General features: G+C 39.4%; 1 protein-coding gene across 1 annotated transcript in view; it reads left to right on the top strand.

The window, feature by feature from the left end:
• LOC128737580 (roundabout homolog 2-like) overlaps positions 1–22638 on the top strand; it is a 52599-nt gene that overhangs the window by 6224 nt on the left and 23737 nt on the right. The window contains exons 5-6 of the mRNA XM_053832253.1: positions 4314–4591; positions 4700–4916. Of these exons, the coding sequence (XP_053688228.1) occupies positions 4314–4591; positions 4700–4916 (495 nt within the window). The remainder of the gene's footprint in view (positions 1–4313; positions 4592–4699; positions 4917–22638) is intronic.

Below are 22638 nucleotides of genomic sequence, written 5' to 3'. Positions count from 1 at the left end.
GAACCAGTTGACCACGATTTTAAGGAGTTAAAAGCGCCAGACGGAGGACAGAGATTATGATGCCTTAGAACAACCGAGTGCTCATGGAAGATAATAGCGTCCCAGCACCTGATCTCCAAGAACTCAAACAAGAAATCTGGTTACTGAAGACCAACAAAGCAACCAGTAAGGACCGCCTACCAGCAGAGATTTATAAACATCCCAGCTAGCATTTTCATATGGATATAAAATACAAGCTAATAAGTCGTATTTGATACGCAAAATTGGCATATCCGTGGTATTTTGGAGGCGATATACGTGATGAGGAATAAACATACGCTTTTATTTGATATAAGTAATTATATACGATAATATCCGATTAAGCCCGACCCGCTCCGTACTGCTATACGATTTTATGCTGAATATCGTATGTATGTCAGCTATTATCATTATGTACGACTGAAAATCAACTTGAACGGACTTTATTAAGCTTTAGTTACGATTCCGGATTTGTTAAGAGTTATTTACAATAATTTTCGGTTATTGATGTACGATTTGGTGCTGGCTGGGATGGTCAAAAAATGCATGCAATGGCTCTACACTGGTTTATATCCAAGATTTGGGAGGAGGAAAAGCTACCGGAGGAATGGGTGGAAGGAGCGGTTTGTTCTATCGAGAAAATGGTGATCGCCTCGACTACTGCAACTATCGTAAACGCCAGGTCGGTAGGTCAGTAAACGCCACCCACAACGTACCCTCCCAGATTCTGTTTCGTCAGTTGTCACCGATAGCACAAGATTTCGTAGGCAATTATCAGGCGCGCTTCATGGGGGATCACGCAAATGCGAATCGAATTTTTATCTTCTGACAGATCTTGCAGAAATGTGGGCAGTACGTGCCCACGCATTACATCTTTATTGATTTCAAAGCAGCATACGATACTGTCGATCGAAACAAGCTATGGCAGATAATGCACATGAAACATAGTTTTCTGGAAAAACTGACTCGACTACTCGATCAGAGCTACATTGGATCGAGTGATGTGTTTCGTGCAAATTTCGAGGACACTCTTTGTGTTCCTTCGAGATGCGGTGAGGGTTGGGACAAGGGAATGCACTCTGGGCAAAAACGAGCCAAAAAAACAGACGCAAATAAGGTACTGCCTACAGGCTGATAAAACCCCTTTCCTGTTTGTCATCGAGAAGTGCCCCATTTTGCTCATTTGCCCCTATTTTTAACATACTTTTATCTTTTTTCGCCTATACCAAGCAAAATGTTGAGAAAACAAGACTTAAAAATATAATAATTTTGTGTAAAGAAGTCCACACAATCAAATAGGGTATACCCCTTTTGGTTTAGAGCACTTAAATTTTTTGTTGGTTGAGTTCCCGTTATCAAACCGACCATATCAAACGGGACATCCATCGACCAACAAAATTAATGTGCTCTAAACCAAATGGGGTAAACCCTATCTAATTCTGCGGACTTCATTGAACAAAATTATTAGGTTTTTATGTTTTGTTTTCTTAAACTCCTGCTCGGTATAGGTGAAAAAATGTGAAAATATGTTAAAAATAGGGGAAATGAGAAAAATGGAGCACTTCTCAATGACAAACAGGAATGGGGTGGGCACCACGCGATTCTCCAGAAAATTTTTACATAAGATCACCTTCAATATCGCTCATTATGAAGTGATCCGACGAACGGGTATCAAAGCGAGAGGCACGATTCTCACTAAAGTAGCCAACTTCATGGCTTCGCAGATGGCTTTGATATCATAGCCAAGAACTTTGCGACGGAGGATACAATCAATGCCGGACAGGAAGCGTAGTCTAGAAAGATTGGACTAAAAATGCATGCGTCGAAGACCAAATACACGAAAGGAATAGACTCTAAGAAGACAAACGTAGGCCTCCCACGGTCGGTAACCGTTAACGGCGACGAACTAGATGTGGAAGATGAGTTCGTGTATTTGGGATCGCTGGTGACCGCGGACAACAACATTAGTAAAGAGATCCAGTGGCGCATTCAAGCGGAAAAACGGGCCTAGTTTGCCTTTGGCAAGACGTTACGGTCAAGAAGCATACACCGTTATACGAAGTTGAGAAATTTTACGGACTTGAAGCTGTGACGCTAGTCACGGAGAACATTTACGCCTTTGCCGTGTTCGAGCAGAAGGTGCTGCGGACGATATTTAGCGGAGTACAAACTAAAAGCAGGGAGTAGCGGAGGCGTACGAATCACGAGCAACAGGTACTGCTCGAAGAGATTCCTGGCGAAAATCGACCGGACAGGTAGGCGGGACAGGGTGATCCGAACAGGTCATATGGATGCCGGACGACTGTAAAAATTGGTTAAACGATCAGGCAAGTTGAACTAAATGCACTTCTAGCGTACGCAATGAATACAAACAATATCCCAGCTGAAGTTTTAATATTCCTGTTTGCGGCCAGATTCCGTCGATATTGCGTGAAATTTGTTATTCTGTGATAGTATTAGTGATAGTGATAGTGATAGTGATAGTATCAATTGGATTTTTTGTGATACCTCGCATTAAGACTGACATCTCTGCAAAATAATTCCAGCACCGAATAGAATGAAACCATAAAAAAAACGTAATGGTTCTGTATAGCAAACTAGTGCATAATCTTTCAAGAATGTTGACTTTCGAGAAGTTTACTGATAAAATATAACCCAGCTTTTTAAACGCATTTAAAAAAACAAAAATTCGTTTCGCTCTATTATGGATACACAGTTATAAACCTCTCTGCTTGGTGACTACCTTTGAAAATTAACGTACTTGTACCCTATAATAAAACATCGCGTTTCTGATGTTTTCTTCTTCGAAACGATACCGGTGTACAATAGCGGCTGATCAAAAGCGGAAGACAGCTTATGGAATGCTTCTCATCTCATCTTAGCCAGAGAGCTCTAGAAAATGAAAGTAGAGGTTCCAGCTGCACTCGAGAAGTGTGGTGCCCAAAAACAAAAGTACACTCATTCCAGTCAGTAAATCCTACTGCTGGCACCAATGTTGCAAATCGAGCAAGAAGCCAACGATGCCTACTTTAACGTGAGTAAGTATGAGAAGCATATCATTCAACGCTTATGCCACTTACGCTAGCCTAAAACAAATGGCCGTCGTTGCTGTGTGCAGACATTCCGCTACCTACACCCTCGCGAACGCACAGCCTCGTAACGTCTTTCTGCATAGCCCATTCGTGAGTTAAGCAACTTGTGAGCAATAAGCTGCCCTTAAGGGCGGGGGCGCTCTGGCATACAGATTTTGCATTAATTTTTCCTTTCTTCTCCATCTTCACCCTCGATTCTGTCAACGGGCTGCATTGATGAACGAGAGCAATGACCGTGGTTGTAAGCTAAATCCACACTCTCAAAAACTCGACGCAGTGCATGAAGGGGATGCTTATGCCGGCGTGTTCGTTAGAACGAGTGTGTGAGAACATTAAACCAGACGAGTGTGAGCTTCGCAACACTTGAAATCTTTTAGCTAAGACCGATTGAAGAGTACTGGTCGATTTTGAAAGAAAAGGTGAAAAAGAATGGTGTAACAGCAAACGACGACAAACACTTCAAGTGATGGAATTTGGCTGCCAAATAAGAAAGAAACTGGTACAACTCGATGAAGGGAAATCAATATAGTAGGTTATGATAAGGAATACGGCTGAAACAATGGTCTTATTATAAGAATAAAACTCATAATTTTACTCTAATAGGATTTTCGCGTTCAATTTTTTTCGTATTTAACCACTACATGTGCTTGGTAGTTTATTTGATTTTATGTTGACATACTAGAATAATCAATTTGTTGAATTATTAATTGTTAATTCCTGTTCAATAGAAGAATTCTCATATTGATTTTTGATCCATTTTATTTTTAAAGCATTTGCTCGTAATCTCCTTCACCGTGCAGCCTATGTACAGTCGTAAATACATTCCACATTCCTAGAAAGCAGCAAAGATTTGTTTTATAGTGGTCACGCTCGATAATCCTTGCTCGCGGGAGGGAATTGTTTTTACGACGATCAGTTCGCTCCGCTAGGGACCGGAGATTTTTTACAACCGGTGTAAGATACTTCCCATCTTCCGTCAGACTTCCGTTTCGCTTACTGCCTGACACGAAGTCCACAGCATTCGGTTGCTTGTGGGTGTATAACTGAAACAAGCCAGTCAGCAGTACATTCACGCCCTCTATTTTACTACCGTTTACCAAATGTGGACAATAAAACCCATCGCCATAATTTACTGACGATTTGTTTGTGTGTCGTGAATAGGAAACTAACTTTTTGTGTTCTTGCTTTGTCCCGCACCAATAGCTCCGCCATATTTCACCGTTCGTCCTCAGGATCAGAAAGTCGTTCCCAACGGGGTCGCGACGTTCCGTTGCGCCGCCACTGGCAGTCCTCAGCCATCAGTTTTCTGGACTAAAGAGGGCTCGCAGACGCTGATGTTTCCCAATAATACCTACGGTAGCATCCAGATATCCGGTCAGGGTTCCCTGCAGATTCGAGGTGTTCAACGCGAGGACGACGGTTACTACGTTTGTTCAGCTCTCAGTGTGGCTGGATCGACGACCAGTCGTGTTTATCTACAGGTAATAAAGAGAATTAATTATGTTGTTAATTAAACAGTTGGCATTTTTTTCTATTTTTACTGTAACAGTAACCATGACATTGAATCACACCACTTTTTTCTCCATTAGGTGGCCTCCTCCCTGGATTCCATTACACCGCCCTTGCTGCAGCAGGTACCCTCCAATCAGTCCCTTCCGGCCGGCACCAGCACCATCCTGCCCTGTCGGTTGGCAAACTCCTCCGACGGCAATGCACATATCGTCTGGGAGCGCAACGGAATCGAACTGAACACCCCAACCACTGCCAGACAAACTCAGCTGCAGGGAGGCTCACTCAAGCTAGACGGTAAGTCCGGACGCTTTACAGATTCAAATAATGAAAATCAAATCTAGGCCAATTATCCACTATGCTGATGCTGCTGCTGCTGCTGCTGCCGAGTCCTTCTTTCCACGTGAAAATGGCTTTACTACTTTGGGTGCCTTTCTTTCAAGTGGTCATTCTGTTCATTGCCGTCTCGTCCTTGTTGTTGAAGAAATAATGAGATCCCTCACACTTGTGTGCTTATGGGCAAAACAATGGACCGAGAGCGTCCCGTTTCGAGAGCCCGTAACGAGATATTCCTTTTTGTTCCCAAAGCAAGGGGGGGATAAAATGAAGCTTCTCGGCTTCGCTTTGTTTGCAACCATGGCATTTTGGAGTACCTACCTACTGCTATCAATCCATCATCCATCCTGCGTGTCGAATTTTCCTCTCCCACTGCTCTGGTCGGAGTAAGGTTCTGAATTCAACAACAACGCCTCTTTCATGTTGCTAGATTGAATGTATGCACGTTCTTTGACGGGAGATTCCATTTCACAATGGTTTAATTGATGCATTAACACATGTTGCGCAAGAGCGGTAAGGGTGGACTCCATTACGATGATTGTTGTTTGCTCCTTCCTGTGCACAGGCAGGGAAACAATAGTCCGGATTTTCAATCATCATCCTACGGTTCTGCATTAGTTAGTGATGAACCCTTTCCGTCTCCTGTTTTTTTTCGACAAACGAACCCAATACAACCGAGCGATTATGCACGAGTGGGGGTGTTGATGGATTGGGAAATGCATGTGTGATTAGTACGTTCTTGGCAGGATTCTGAGCAACGAGTTTTGCCTTCATTTTGTCAATTTGGAATGCGGAAAGTGAGGGTGAAAATGATGATTGATGATAACCGCATTAAGTGATTTGCTGGGAATTGAAACCAATTGTTTAAATTTATGCCTTTACGCTCCAGTTGTAACGATTGTTTGCTAATTTGAATGTATGAAGTTGATTAGGTTTGACTTTCAGGATTAGGTACAAATAAAACTGAAAGGAGAACTCCTGTTGCTGTTGAGTAATTATTTTCTGGTACACGATCGCCCATTGGATGTGAAAATTGTGAGGGAAACAGTTACTACCGTTAATAAAATTCTTTGTTTTTACCCTAGCAGCACATATTTGGCACTCTTAGTTGCAGCAACTCATTTATGACTGTAATTAGCCATAAATCGGTTGTCATAACCGGTTTGTAACAACTGTGTTACTAGAGTGTGTAATCATCAAATAATAACAAATAAATAATAATACGTAGAATGACCATAGGAATCCAACAATTGACTAATTTCACAATCCAGCAGGTCCTTGAGCTTAATTTTTGGTTATTACTAGGGAAGCTCAATCAAGAGTTTAATGGCCAAGTTGCTCAATAATTCAGGAGTACCTGCACCATTACACCAACAACACTCTTTGATGACTGTTTTGCTGGAATTTTCATAGGATGGGATGAGACCCAAGCAACATAATTTTGGTTGCAGTGACTTAGAACCGGAATTAACCATATAATCAGTTACCACAATCAATTTATAACGGGAGAGGGAGGGTAAATTAGGAATTAGGCAATTCCAAAACACTAAAATACTAAAAGACTTTTATTGTAGACGGGACCACTGCCAGCATTTAGAGCATTTAGATTGTGGTATAAAAACTAAAAAATTAAAAAAATTATTGATCATCGCGTATTTATTGAATATAATTTATAACTTTTTCATAATCAAGTTAGAGAAATTAATGTCATGGTTGTTAACATGACATACAAAGTCAAAGTCAACAAAGTCATGGATGTTGTTAACATCACAAAGCTAATTCACTGTTCCGCAAGGTGGTGTTGTGAGACTAATACTCTTTATTTTATTATTCGATGACACTATTTTTGCACTGAGAGTTCTTTTCAGACTTATTCTTGTTTCCCAGCCAGTTCAGTTTTTCGCATGTAGAGTTTTTAGGAATATATCTTGGTATAATAAGCCTCTTCTTGTGGGAGAGATCTTTGGATGATTAATTTCCTAAAAGTGAGATACGAAATTTATTTTCTCGCATATTCGAGATACAGGGCAAAGTTGGAGTAAATATCAATACAAACAACTTTGTCAAAGACACCATACATCTAACTCTTCATGGAAATTATCTATGAAACGTTATTCTTGGACAAACCCTTTAAAACAGTTTTCAAACCCTGATTTATTCTGGTCAACTTTTACGTGTTTATAGTGTTCTAGAAAGTTGTTTATCTGGCTAAAATCGACGTTTTTGTAGAACATTGTTATACGTTATTTTCTTAAGTTTCCGAGATTTTTAACTTTTTTAGTGAAAAATAGTACTTCTTAGGGCTTAAATATTTTCCAAGGTGGCAAATGGTGGCAGATCTTTTCGGAAGATTTTTATAACCTCTTTAAGAATAAGGTTATAAATTTAAGTAGTCGTATCACACTCTATAAGAAGCAGTAATAAAACTGATTATAATTTTTGCTGCTTAACAGTTCCCGCCATAATTTAATGAAGCTTTCCACTATGTTCTGTGAAACATACAGCTTGCACTGGTAAAAATCTAAACCAGTCTGCCAGCTTTGTTAACTTGCAAATACAGTCGTGAGCGGAAAAGTTTAAGTTTTACTGTCAGATCATCCTGATCGATTTGGTTTATAGCGACCATAATAAAAGTATCCCATAGAACAATTAATAAATTTTCAGCAGTTTCCGTTGGTTTCCACCATATGCGCATAAATTTTACCGTGCATATTGATATGATAGGTAGATCAAAGAACCATCGAAATTTTGCAATTTTCGAAAACTGGTTGTTTTGACAAAATGAATATGTTTAGTTGGACAATCTCAATTGCTAGCATAATCATTTTAGTTGCGTCCTGTGATAGAAAAACCGATTGGAATCAACTTTTTTTCTGCAAAAAACTTTGCTTTGATGAAATTTTTTTGTGAGCTAAAAGAAAATACTAAAATATGGCAATATGACCTCGAGTAAAAAATGATCTTTGTGTTGAACTCTAATATTCTTCATAATAGCAGCAATAAATCTGTTTAGTCAGGGTGTTAATAAAACTAACAGATTTATTTCGGTTTGACAAGCAAACCTAATAAGATCAATATTGATTTGTGCGCCATGTTGTATTGCTACGCCACACTTATGGTAAATTTATAAGAAACGTGATGCAGCCAACTAGATTTATCGTGGTAATATAGGCAACCGCAATAAATTTGCTTTATTAACAGTTTTACTATGGGTTTCTAGCTAGCTATAAGTGTGTTTTGGCCATATCCTTTTGGTATTGCGCAATACCATAATAAAACCAGAGGTAACGATTAATACCGCAATAAAATCTTGGGCTTAGAATTGTTACTTGTGATAAGTGCTGTTAAAATTTGTCATTGTGTTTCTTCAGACATTTTCGATTCGGAAAATCACAGAGGACGCCTTTCAGGTATGGAAATTCATCTAATAAATTAAGAAAACATTTTGTCCGTTTCTGATTGAATCTAGTGCGATAAGGTAAATTGTAAAGTATTATTACAAGCTACTGTGCAACTGTAAAATATTGGGCATTGTTGAAATAATTTGTTTAAAGTGTTGGGCTTCACCAAATGTTAGTAGTCTACGTCAATCCTTTAATTTGTTTCCTGTGTTATGGTTTGGGAATCAAATAGACTATCATTTTTAATAATTTTAAAGAAAGCTGAGTACTTTTTACGTAACGTATAAACAATTAATAGGTGCAAAACTTTTTGATTTTTAGATACAATTTGTTGAAAAAATAATAATGGAGACAATGGAGACGCATGGTGTTTTGTTTTTATCTGCTAGAAAACGGGTATTTTCGGTTAGAAGTATTGCTTTTTTGCTACTACTAGAAATACCAGTATAGTAATTTTGATCACGGAATTGTTGGATTGATATCTCTTGTTGCTTAAGGATTATTCTGTGCTAGCCGATTACCTGATCTTACTTGGAGCCCTTTTATCGCTCAGCCACTTGTACTCAGAAATCAAGAAACAATACCCTTTTTCTTCATTTACATGTGTATACAGCAGTCCCCCGAATAAGGTGGTTTCGAATAAGAAAGTTTCCAATAAGGATAGTCTCGAGCGATTCCATTAAGGCGGTCGAACGTCCTTATTGGAGTCTACATAGCACATAGCTTTTTTGTTGGAAGGTTTGACCACTGCGACCATTATTTTGATCTATTGTGGTATATAGCATATGGGAAGTGACTTAACTGGTTCCAACATGGAATAACTCGTGATCCTCACCGTATAGAACGTTGGTGTCTGCAAAAAAATTGTACAGTAGATCAGGGGGTTTCCACTAGATTACAGTATTTCGGGATTGTCTCACTATGTGGCGCTAGATTATATGTAATATTCTTATACAAGCTGTATCTTACGCTGCTGACACTCTAGAAAGTTATGGTCTTCGCGAAGGTTACTCAAATGATTGCTTTAAAGGTGGTAGTCATTTGACATTTTCCATACCATCGTGAAGGTGGTAGTCATTTGAGTAGTCTTCCCGGAAACCGTAACTTTCTAGATAGCCGGCAGTGCAACATACAGTTTGTATGAGAATGCAATGAGATTTCGAACGCATTTGTTGCCAAATTGGAAATCCTACTATACTACATATATGCTTACACCACGTAGTGAGTCAGTTCTGCGGTTACATTCAACCATTTTAAAATAGCCAAGTGTATACTTTTAATATGCACAGCATTTTCACTAGCCAATATGGTTTCACGACCGGACGTTTTAAAAGCTCCGGATCTAGTTTAAATGCTGAAATGGAATGTAAAATATGAATAGATGCATCAACCTAAGCACTGTTTTGATACTAATTATTACAAGCTTCTGGTCACAATATTACGACTAAATGTTTCGTGATATGTTCATGCAAACGGAAGTTGACTCCTGTCTCCATTGATTTCTAACAAACTTGTGGTACCGCAAGGCAGTAAGGTTGGGTCTCTCATTTTTATGCTTTAATTGCTGGTCCAACAAGTCAGTTGTCGTATGTGTGAATTTTGGTTTGGCGAGGCTGTTAGAGTCAGTAAGTTCGTAGCAATAGCCTGTATTGTTGTTGTATTGTTTAATGTTATTGCCGTAGGACTACGTCTTACAGCAGAATGTCATTCCATAATATAGATTTCGATTAGCGCACGAAAAAATGAAGATTTCAATATTTTAAAACCACCTTTGATAGTCAAAATCAGTAGCAAAATAATATAAATAAAGTAAAAGTTGTAAGTGTTTCCGGATTAGATTTAGTATTGAATCACATGACAAAGCGGATTGGATCTATTACGAGCCTTACTGCTATCATGTTATTGTTAAACAACATTAAGAATCTTTAAGATGCATTGCAGTTCTCCCAAAGCCATATATTGACGACTCAACCAATGCATTTAGCGCACAACCAGCATCCGCTTATCAATCACGATTAATGAAAATTGATTTTCAACCATGAAATCGATCACCAAACCAAACACCCGACCCGACTGGGGGAACGAAACGCAAATGACAAGACCTTCTCCTCAGCTCATAATGAATTCACAATCCCTTCAACACAATGCCGTCACTTAAATAGCTTTATATCATCGTCATTAAGAGCTTGCCGCCACCCCGTCGTCGTCGTCATCGCCACCCGTACCATCCGTGTCCTCCCATCTCACGACCCAGTGCGGACGCGAGCTTCGGTTTTCCACAAAGTAAAACAAATTAAAGTGTAATCAATCAAATGCCGGGATGTGCCGCCAGTTTTCCTTGGATGGTTTTCTCTATCTCTCTCGTGCTTACTTGTGTGCACCCCAGCTCAATCCTTGCGATTCATCATTGCGTTGCGTTGCGTTGCGTCTCTGTCTCTGAGCGTATGCAATTCAGGGCCACTTTAGCGGAACCGTTGGTTGCTAGCTGCATCCCATCCCGAGTTGTCCCGAGCAGCAGGCGGCTCCTCCTCCAAAGCCGGAGAAGATTTTACGGACAATTGAATGGTTCCGTCGGTTTTTTTTTCGTAGAAAAATCCTAACGGCACTCGACGGGAGTTAAGACCGAGCAACAGCAGCAGCGCGGCGGTGCGGTGCGGTGGGAAGTACGCCACTCGGCCGGCCAGTCAGCGGTGGGCGGAGGAGGCAGATAAAAACAGTCTTTTCAATTAAATGTCATTATGTAAATTATCTTTGCTCGTTGCTTCTATATGGCGTTCGGTCGGTGCTCAGCTCAGTGTCATCGGGCGTTAAGCGTATGGCTAGAATTGAATTTTTTAAATGTTATGGCGATGCGATGGCAGTGACACGACGTGACTCTTGATTAGTTTAGGCTTGTACCTACATTATGTTTTGCAAACTCTGCGGAAACCTCGAAGACAGGCAGAAGTGTTGTTTGGAACAAAAAATAATAAATAATAAACCAAAGCAACTATTCCGGATTGGCGCGCACTTGATACCGGTTGAAGTAGTTGTTGGTGGTTCTCTGTTGGATGGACCGGGTAGAAGAAAGGTGATCCACCGTTCTTTCAAGAGGACTAACACCGGCCGGCGACTGCCTTCGTCGTTGATGAGCTGCGAGATGAAAGTTTCCGCGACGTTCTATGGCAGAACTCTAGCGCAGATCGTTGTCGGCACATCGATCAGAGCCACCGCAAATAGAAAACGGTCGGTCGGTCTTGAGTGGGGCGGACGGTCCCGGAGAAAAGAATCAAGATCCGATGAAGAGATAACCTAATGATGCTTAAGAGTTGATTGAGCTTTTGTACTGTCAATGAATCAACCGACCGGCAGCAGCCTTCGGCTAGAAAGAGAGGTGGAAAATAAGGAAAGCAATATCTGTTGCACTGCAGTCTGTGTTGGTTGGTTGTGACTGGTGAATGGAATGATACCGACCGACCGACCGACAAGGAGTGCATTTATAATTATGCATGCATACACATTCGAGTCGAAGATGAACGAAGATGCTCAATCCTTTCGTGGTTCGGTAACTTGAGAGGAAGATCTGGTCCGCCGGTATGCCGGGAAGATTGTATCGCAACTATTAGAGCGCCCCGTGACGGAATCCGATTGCAAACACGGTGACAGCGCGGCCGGGCCTATCGTCGTGTCACTTATCTCAGGAAGAAATCATTCCCGTTGACAGTGGAGCTGCTATGGCTGTGACGAATCAAAGCGAAAATCGTCTGTCATTTCGATTAGCGTTCTTTGAGGTGGTTGGTTTTGTGGTCTGTCACCTACGGTTGGTAAACAACAACCCTAAACGACGTATGTATGCTACATTGCGGTCGATGTGGCTTTTTTTCTCCTCTGCTGCATGATTGGTCGTGATTTCAATATGGTGGTAATTAGGGGTCAATGATTACAGTTATTCAAGTGGATTACTATAATGGAATGGTGGGTGAAAGTTTATATAATGATACGATATGTTTAATTAACGCCGACTGCCTGGTGTCCAACCTTATTAATAAGTCAGTGAACTCTAGTAAATAACATGAATCCCTATTTTTTTCATTTCAATTCGTTCATTGCTTTGAGATATTTACCACCTTCCCAACTGCTTATTGACTAACGTCACGATCAATCGAAAGAAAGGGTCTCTAAAAGTAAAATGAAAAAGTTCAATTTCACACATGTCATTAACCTCGTATTAGCACCAAGGTACACGTCGGTGCAGAACCACGACCCGTTCGGCGGTCTGATCGTGATCCACCCAACCGCTGGTTGTTTGTTGGGTCGAATCACCCAACCTACCGGTCCGGAAATCGAGCGGCTGCGGAAGGTCGGCTGGAGCTTGCTGTTTATGAGGCAGGCAGGCAGGCAGGCAGCGCAGCGTGAGTAGAAAAATTAAAACCCAACATAAACTGGTGCCATACAATATTTCACCTTTCATCCCATGTAATTACGACCGCCAAAACCGCCGCCTGGTCGTGTCATGGATGGACCGCACTCTGTGTGCCTGGTTGATTTGTTGCATTGGCCATTTCGGAGGTTCGATTATTGATTCCGTCCAGCGAACCTGACCCCTTCGGATGGGTTCGCATCACCGCGTCAGGTGAGAAAGCACCGTCGAAATTCGTAAATCGTTTGCCATATGGATAGTAATCAAACGGCAAGCACGTTAAGGCGGGTTAGCCTTTAAAAAATTACGGATGTGCATTAATTCATTGAGCACACAAACCAATGATTTTCTTTTATTGGATTTACCAGCAAACGACCGAGTGAAAGTGGAGCAGTTTTGGTTCAAAACTTTCGTGGGATTTAGTTATAAATTCCCTTCAATAATGGCGAAAGCGATTACTAATGCTCATAAGAAAACTCAATTTTAATAACTCTCTGAAGCACAGCTCAGGTGAAACTCGTAAAAGACGATGAAAATTACAACCCACCACATCTCCCACCTCGCATCGTCAGGAAGGCAGGCAGCCATCCTGTAATCATGGCCGATCATTGCTGTTATCACCGGAATTACACTCGTTGTCGTTCCCTCCGGTGCGCTGTGCATTCGATTTCCCATCCAAGCCTCCATTACAGCAAGTAACCAATAAATACCTAGCGTCCCCCACCCGACGATTGTCATTACACTCACGGAGCTCGTTTTTGTCCACTCAGCACCTCCACCGTGCCTTTCGGCCGTTATTTGTCAGCATTTTCTTAAGTTGCTCTCCACTCACTCCACGCTTTTCCGTAGAACTAGGATCCACCGCACCGTGGTGGTCCCACACACAGAATCGGGAACCACCTTTGCCGTCGCACGACGACGACGACGAGACACCTTTATTGTCACGGGCCGTTGCTGCTGTTTAGTACTACTATTTATGGTTATTGTCGAAGGACCTATTCACGACCCTCGTCCGCGCTGGCTCGTATCTAGGCAGTATGCTGGCGCTATTTGTCGGGCGATGTCGCTAACGGTTGAAAGGTTGCAGAATGGTGTGAAGTGATTGGCTTTAATAGGCATCCACTTTGCAGTTTATGAACACTGCAAACAGGCATCAGACTTGGCTACTGGCACCGATAGCGGTGAATAATTGAACGGTTACCGTTGATCGGTGATCCAGAAAAGAGAGTAAGAATTTCTTGAAACTCCACTTTTTCGCTAGTGTCAACAATGGAACGGGTTTTATTCAATAAAATTACTCGGTTTCGAGCGTGAAAGCCTTAGAAAACTAATTTCTAAGGCTAATTATTGTAAACAATTTTGCCTTACAATCTCTTTTCGAAGAAAAATATTTTATAACGATTTTAAACCAAGTTAATCTATCTGGCTTTAATGTTATTGTATTAAACGGAAGGTTTAAAGTACTCTGAAGGTATAAGAATTGGTCAAATAAAAAAATCAGAGAGGTTGTGTACAAGACACGACCGCATATAGGTGACGCAGGACTACGTAAGTCTCTTTGTGGTGATAGTAGCATTTTTACAGCGTTTTTTTTTTCATCCTCGTGATTGAAAGCTACTAAATAAGTTAAAGTTGCTTGCAAAATGTTTTGTACCTTACTGCCTTATACTGAGTTGACAGTTAAATAAATATTTGCATTACTACGGGTTCCTCCTGCCTTGTCTTGTCCATCATTTTCGAAAGAAACTAATCTAAATGTAATGCTTGACTATGGAAACTATGTAAAGAATTGTCAGCAACTAACTGATGCAAAGCAACAAATTTTACAAAGCAGTACCAATTATGGATACAATCTGGTAAAAGGAAAGGATGACCGCTCATTTTTCGATGACGTTTCACCACCAGGACATCAATTTGGACTAATTTCAATCTTAAATGTTAAAGCCGGTTGAGGTAAAGGGGTGGTTTTATACTTTAAGAAAGGGGTTTACCTTCAGGACATCACAGTGGACTAGATTTAATGCTAAAACGATAACATCGGTTGAAGAAGAGAGGTGGTTTTGCACTCTAAGTTATTTCCCAAGCACAGATATCAAATTGGTAGTGGCTTAAGCGCCGCGAAGAATCTTCGACCTATTGGGACGAGGAGTTTCTGTCACTTTTTTGCAAAAAACACGTGCCAACCATGATGACGTCTTTTCTTCGACCAATCAGGATGTGAGGATTTCTAGTTACGAAATAATAGCGTTCTTCATTTGAACCAATTCTTAGCAGATGTTCCGATCGACTGGTGCAAAAATATTGAAAATCGATCGGGAAACCGCTAAGCTATTAACGCTCAAAACCTGACAAGACGTAGTCCTACGTCAAAATAAGATGCTAAACAAAAGTTCCTAGCTGGATTAAATCGGGTTTTTACATAAAGCACCCTCGACACAATTTCACTTCAAACAAAAGGTTTTGGGTTATGATTTTTTGTTTTGTAAAATACCAACATGAACATTCTTGAAGCTGTGTGGCAATTCTGAAATTTATTTTGTGTCCGCGGGAAATGAAATGATACAGCAGCTAGAGCCACTTAAAGGGTCAGGCCATATTAATTTAGAAATCACGGGGATGGTGCGCTACATACCCCCCCCCCACTACTAAACTGCAAGTTATCTCGGAAGAATGTAGCAAGCGGCCGATAGCCGAAACGGTTTAAATAATTTCATCGTAGAAAACAACAGAGAATCTGGAGTCGGAATGATTAATTGACTTGGGAAAATATATAAATTGTCTCCTTCACCGAAGAAATGTTGAAAAATTCATTCATCTATATCAAACTGTATCTATATCAATCTACAGTACACTCCCCAAGTGCCTTAAAATGGGTGGTAAATGACCAACTGGTTTCATTTTAAAGAGTTAAAATAGAAATTTTAGAAAAATGCCTTAAAAATAAGATAGGCGGGAATAACCTCAAATTAATCGCGGTAAACAAGGCTCAAGACACCAGTGCAAGGCTTCTAGCAAAGCAAATTCTTTACGCTATGTTTCTGTTCGCTTTCAGCTTTTCTGTTCGACGGATTTCGTTAGTGATAGGACACTTGCAGTGCTATGTTTTTTTCTCCAAAAATCCCGGGAGACAACCCCCGCCCATCTTTGCAAACACTCTCTTGTCATACTAGCATACTTCTAGCAACAGAGAGCAGGCGTGTGTTTATCTGTATCAAGAATTCCTCAACAACTCCTGGGTCCTGGGCTACTCGCCGCCAAGTCGTTGAGCGTTTCGACACACACAAGTCGGCTTCAGCCTAGTCGAGTCATCTAGCACGTTGGACCCCTCTATTCCTGGTGCAGGTGAGGTTCTTAAAGCAAACATAATTCACTTCGTCCGGCATTCTTGCGACGTGGCCAGTCCGCAGTAGTCTCTCAACTTTTACTAGATGCACGTTGAGTACCTCTCTTAGTAGTCCCTGCAGCTCGTGGTTTTCGCTTTTCGTATGTAGTCCGCAAAAACCGGTCCGCAGCAACTTTCGTTCAAATACGGCAAGTGCACGTATGTCTTCCATAAGTAAAGCTACAGTCTCAAGTCCATAGAAAACTACCGGTCTGATCAGCGTTTTGTACATCATCAGCTTTGTGCGGCGGCGGGTGCTCCTTAATCGAAGCGTCTTGCGGAAGGAATTGTAGGCCCGACTTCCAGCTTGAAAGCATCGTTTAATCTCCTTACTCGTATTTTTGTCGTCAGCGGCCTGAGATCTCAAATATAATTACCCTTCAACCACTCCCAGTTCATTACAACAGTCATTGTCTGTGGGAGGGGTGCGGGGTCCGTTTTCTCTGGAGGTTTTTAGTAATGATGTCGAGGTCGTCTGCGAAGGCTAAGAGTTAGCTACTTGTGCATAAAATCTTTCCTCTTGTTTCGTGCCGCGCCCTGTGCGCACCCACGAAATTCAACGATCTGTAGTTCCAGGTACCAAACATCCATTTCATGTTATTATTTCATCGCCTTTGTCATTGTAGGCTTAGGTAGATTGCCTTACGGAAGCCGCACTACCAAGTCTCGTGATATAGCTACCATCTTAGTTTTAGTGCCGAGACAACACATATCTTAATTCAACCACTCACTCCGGATCCGACGCTGTCGTATGCCGCTCCTGACCTGGAGTACAACCACTCACTTGGATGAGGAATCGTCAAGCCTTCAGGAGCCGCCCCTAACAGCAGACGCTCTAGCCTTGTCAGCCTCGATGATACACTCAGCACTCGCACGAGGATTCCATCGGGGGTGATTATCCAATCTCCGCTAAGGTTTTTCGCAGTCCGGTTTTTACCAGAAGGAGGTAGAAATGTCATCCTACCACTTGTAAAACTGCTATCGGTCCATTCGGTCTTATAAGAGGAATGCACCCTCTTACTCATTTGACCCCCTACCCCTTGTTACAAGACTTCTGCTGTGCTCGGAAAAAATTTCAATTCTCGGCGTTTTATTAGCAAAGTACAGAAGACGAATCGATTCGCTTTCTCTTTGTCGGTTGTTTCCTTCTCCGTCAAGCGACGAGTTTGTTTACCTTTGCAGTGCTTTGCTGCTTTGCTCTGCCCCCTAATGAGCGTCAGTTCTGCCGGAGCACTACCGAATGCATGCTCTTAAGGTAACCTTTGTTTGCAAATTGTTTCAGTCCATATAATTGGCTGTCCGATTTTCTCTTTGGGATAGGGGGAAATAGTCTTTTGTATCCAGTGCACAGCAGTCCAAAAGGGCGAAAAGTGGAACTTTTTTCCTAGTGACTTTTGTTTTCATTTTATCATTTATAGTCTTCAGCACTTTTGTTCATATGAATATCCCCCTTAATCTAAAACTGTCAAAAGTTAGTCACCGCCATCGTCATTATAGTAGAAAATAAAAAAAATAAGTTATTTGTGTTAGGAAATATAGACCTAGTTTCTTCGCCAAAGTTGAAATTATTGTAAAAACCCGAATTAATCCACCTAGCGGCGTGACCTAGCCTTTCTACTGCCACAATAATCATTATTTAATTTCTCAGGAACTTAATTGTAGATGTATAGATGTTATATTAGACTATATTTTTAAATATCCGTTCCGTATTCCTCAAAATCCTTATTTGCCAGTAAAATTCACAACGTATTGCGTAGAATAATTATATTTTTTTTCCTTGGGTGCGTAAATACATGTAAGCGTCATTTATGTTACTTGATGAACACCTTATTTAGTTTTATAATATTTATAGAAAAATAATGTAAACACAAAAGATAATTTTTACAGACTTGAATGAATATGTATAGAAAATTAGAAATTAACCCTCTAACGGGTCTACAGACGGCCTTAACTTTCGGGCTTCAGAGCTTCGTATGTGGCTTGTTTGTTTTGACAATATGAAGTATTTGTTCATAGCAGATTTTTTTGATATTTTGATATTAATACCATGCATTCAAAAGTTAGCATCTTTGAAAAACAAGAGTTCAGAAAAATTATTATTATATTTCGCTTTTGAAGAAAAAGGATATGTACAACAAAATGATTGATCTCAAAATTTTACTATTGGTTTGCTTGGCTTCAATTTTGCAATATATCTGAATTAGAAAAAAATTACTGAATAGAGCATTAGATATGAAAACGAGAAATGGAACTATTTCTTAGCTAGCGCTCCTTCAAAATGTTAAAAATTCTGTTCTGAACACATTTTGCATGATGTCAATTCAAAACAAATTTCGTATGCGGCTTTTGAGCTCCAAAAGCGAAGGCCGTCAACAGACCGCCTTGCCCGTTAGAGGGTTTAATTAACTGCTTTTCTCCGCTTTTTGCTTTTCTTGTACAATTGTGAGTAACAGCAAGTGAAGAAAATGACAATTGAAATCTGGAATCAAAGAAAAGAAAAAACTTTTCGATCGAATCCCACTATTTAATAATTATTTGCGACAGATACGTAGTTCGCCTACGACGTGCAGGCTTCATCAGTGTCTTATTTCAAAGCGTATACGTATCTGTCGCGAATAAATATTAAATAGTGGAATTTAGTCGGTAAAAGTTTTTTCTTTTCTTTAATTTCAGAGTTCGTATTCCACTAAGAGGCTTCAAAAACTTCAGACAATTGACATGTTTCTCACTTTTCTTGAATTTCATTGCAAATTTTAAAATTGCAAATTGTCATCACATACATACATACATACATACATACATACATACATACATACATACATACATACATACATACATACATACATTCATACATACATACACACATACATCACACACATCTCATACATTGAATACAATCAACATTTGATTGATATGTTTTGATTTCACACGTTTTAACGGTTTAATACACGGGGCTTAAATGTTAAAGTTTGAATAACTTTTGAATGAAGGGTCCGATTTTAAATAACTCGGTTTCGTTTGATAGATCTCAGCAGTAATTTTCAAATAATCATAAAATGTGTGATGTTTTTCATTAAATTAATGCTTATATGTTACATAAATATGTTTCAAATACTATTTTTTCACATTTCTTTATGTAACTTTCAAACTACAAGTCCAATCGTCATGAAATTTGGAAGTTAAGGGTTGGCAAGGCTCCTCTTTCATATGCAATCAATTTTGTTCAAATCGGTTAAGAGACCTATGAGATAATGAAGTCCCTTATTTTTCGTATTTTTATACATAACTTTTGAACTAAAAGTCCGATCAGTATGAAATTCAATAGCGACCAATGGGACACCTAGACCTTTCATTTGACACTAAGAACATTAAAATCGGTCCAGCCATCTCCGAGAAAAGTGAGTGAGATTAAAAGCGTCACATACACACACACACACACACATACACACACACACACACACACACACACACACACACACACACACACACATACATACATACACACACACACACAGAAAATGCTCAGTTTTCGAAACTGAGTCGAATGGTATATAACATTCGGCCCGCAGGACCTTCTTTCCATTTCCGGTTTTCCAAGTGATTTCTATACCTTTATACTATATATTTATATAGTAGAAAGGCAAAACAAGCAATTTCGCTGAAGGAATAAAATTTCTATCTTTATCGAGTGCTGAACTATAGGGCATATTCTTTAAAACTGTTTTAAAAATTGGTTTTTCATATTTTACTTTTCTTAGTTGCATTTTACAAGAATACAATGTTCTAGGAAATTATCGATGCTCTCAAAATACACGTTTTTGCAGAAGAACGTAAATCTCTTGGACCTTTACCTGCTGAGTTATCGCATATCAAGCCTTAAATTTCCATAGCTTCACGAAGCCATGGGGTAAAATGGGGCAAGCGGATTTATGAAATCAGCGCTTCATCTTAAAGCTTAAGTCCAGTACTATAAAGTTGTATGGGTTCCGCTTGTCCCTAACCACCCAAATGAGAGTACGACAAGCATACGTATTATATGTTTCGCGTTCGCTAAAGGCTCGATATACGCCCATTTTTTTTTTGTGTTCGTAGATAGACACATAGTTTCTTCGGCAAAGTTATAGAAAATATAGAGGCAAACAACTTTGCTAAAGAAATGACATTTCTATCTCTATCGAGTGCAGAGCTTAAGAGCATTTTCTTTGGAAATTCTTTAAAAACATTTTTTTCATATTTAGCGTATGTTGGTTGCATTTTACAAGAGTATATGTTTCTAGGCGATTATTGAAAGACTCAAAACACATGTTTTTGCAGAAGGTTGCAAATCTCTAGGACCTTTTCTTACAAAGTTATCACTTATTTAAGATTTATTTTTCCTTAACTTCACGAGCCAAAAGCCAACTTTTTCTCCGAATATCTCGATAACGGCTGCATTTAGAAAAACAATTGTCATGACCAATTTTGTTGTAAATGACATAAAGAATGACATAAAGAATGACATAATGCAAATATTACAAATTCACATATTACTTGAAAAATTACAAGTTGGAAAAAAATCATGAAAGTCGTTGTTTTACAAAGTCCGTCCATGAAAGTTGCTCCATCTCAGGATAACTTTTTAAAGGCTGCAAATTACTTCTATTTTTTCCAAAAAAAATTTCAAAAATGGTATATTTTTGATATCTTGATTTTAAGTGTTATTTTCAAATTTTCGAAAAATTAGGGAAATATTTTTTTCAGTGCATATTTTTTTCATATTCGGAAATCAATTTTCTACAACTTTTGTTTAGACATGATTTTTGTAAAATCGATAGCTTTCGAGATACAATCTTTCAAACATAATACACTCGAAAATAAATACGCCCTTTTTAAAAACGAGTCTTGAATGAAAAAGGCGCCAAAACCAGTGGAATGTGCATATTTTCTCCTATCAAACATGCTTGTAAAGTTTCATATAAATCAGAAAGGTTCATATTTTGTCTTTACCTATTTCGCGTGGAACTGTTCAATATTAGGGGAAGGGCGGTAAAGACGGACACCTTAAGGTCAAGAGTCAATATCTACTCAAATATAACTGTATTGATTGCAATTTTCATACAAACTGAAACTTTAAGTCTCTGTCTAATAAAGTTACAGCGTGAACTAGAAAGTTTCTTCCAAAATTTATACTTTTTTTAATATTATAAACATTATGTATAAATCAGAGTTTCTGCGCATGGGCGGGAAAGACGGACACTTGATATGGGAAAGACGGACACTCGCGAAAAGGTGTCACGCGCCGACGAATTATCAGTATTAAGAAAGATTAACATATTTCATCATGTATTTAGGAAAGAATTGGCTTGGGAAAACCCCCTACCCAATTCCCCCTTTGAGCCAGGAAATAAAATGGTTCCCTTTTATAATCTTCAATATTTTAATTGGTGATGAATTAATCGTTTCTAAAAGTTGACCTATTCCAACTGTTAAATGACTTCTGGATACTTTTACATGTATAATATGCAAGTATTTGTAATTGAAATCGTTGTTAGGCAAAATGAATACGGAATCTTTGTGTCCGTCTTTCCCTACCTTCGGGTGTCCGTCTTGCCCGACTTGGATACCATTTTTTCATACTTTAATAACTTTTTACTGAATATTCAAAAATTCACTAGATTTCCAATGGACATTCAGTGAAGGGTCAAACTAACGTAATGTCGTCGATATAGCACGAAAGTATTGCTTTTTAACGATTTACCAGCTATTTTCTTCACACACAAAATTACATCGGTTAGCGTATTTAGGCATTTTTTCTTTGTTTTGCTTATAAATTTGACAGCTGCGCTGCTAGAAATCGGCAGTTTAATTCAAAAGTGTTTATTCAGTCGATAGAAACATTTCCCATCATTGGTTTGCATCAAAAAATTATTGTTTATGAAATATGATAAGTGTCCGTCTTTCCCGCAGTGTCCGTCTTTATTGCCCTTCCCCTACCATTAATTATTTACAAATTAATACTCGGGAACCTTTACCTGTAATGGTAATGTTTACAGTCTATGAAATTTTAAATGAAGAGATTTGTAACACATTGAAAGAGTGTACGTTATTTCGCGGTAAAAAGTACGTTTTATCGAGGGTACGTAATTATGAAGATGCATTATATCGAAGTTCGTCTATATATTCTATCAGGTCTATCAGGTCTATATATTCTATCAAAAAAATGCATTGTTTTGATAAAAAATGATTCTATTTTTTGTGAAGCAGGTCTTTTCTCACGATTTATCTCATTCAGATGATCCTGAAGCTGACAGAGTTGATTATTTTGCTCCTCTCGACATAATCAAACGGTGATATAACGTTGATTTGTCTCATGGTTTAAATGACATTAGTTCACTCCCGAAGACCCGGAGCACTTAAAGTGTTTCTGCTCAGTTTTTTTCTAGCGACTGTACATATCTTGATCTATAAAAAGCGTCTGGTACGAGAGGGCCATGCTTACTTCCGATTATAAGGAGTTGGATA

Source organism: Sabethes cyaneus, chromosome 2 (assembly GCF_943734655.1).
Source record: "Sabethes cyaneus chromosome 2, idSabCyanKW18_F2, whole genome shotgun sequence".
In the NCBI taxonomy this organism is placed as follows: Eukaryota; Metazoa; Arthropoda; class Insecta; order Diptera; family Culicidae; genus Sabethes; species Sabethes cyaneus.
This window is presented reverse-complemented; position numbering and strand designations above follow the sequence as displayed.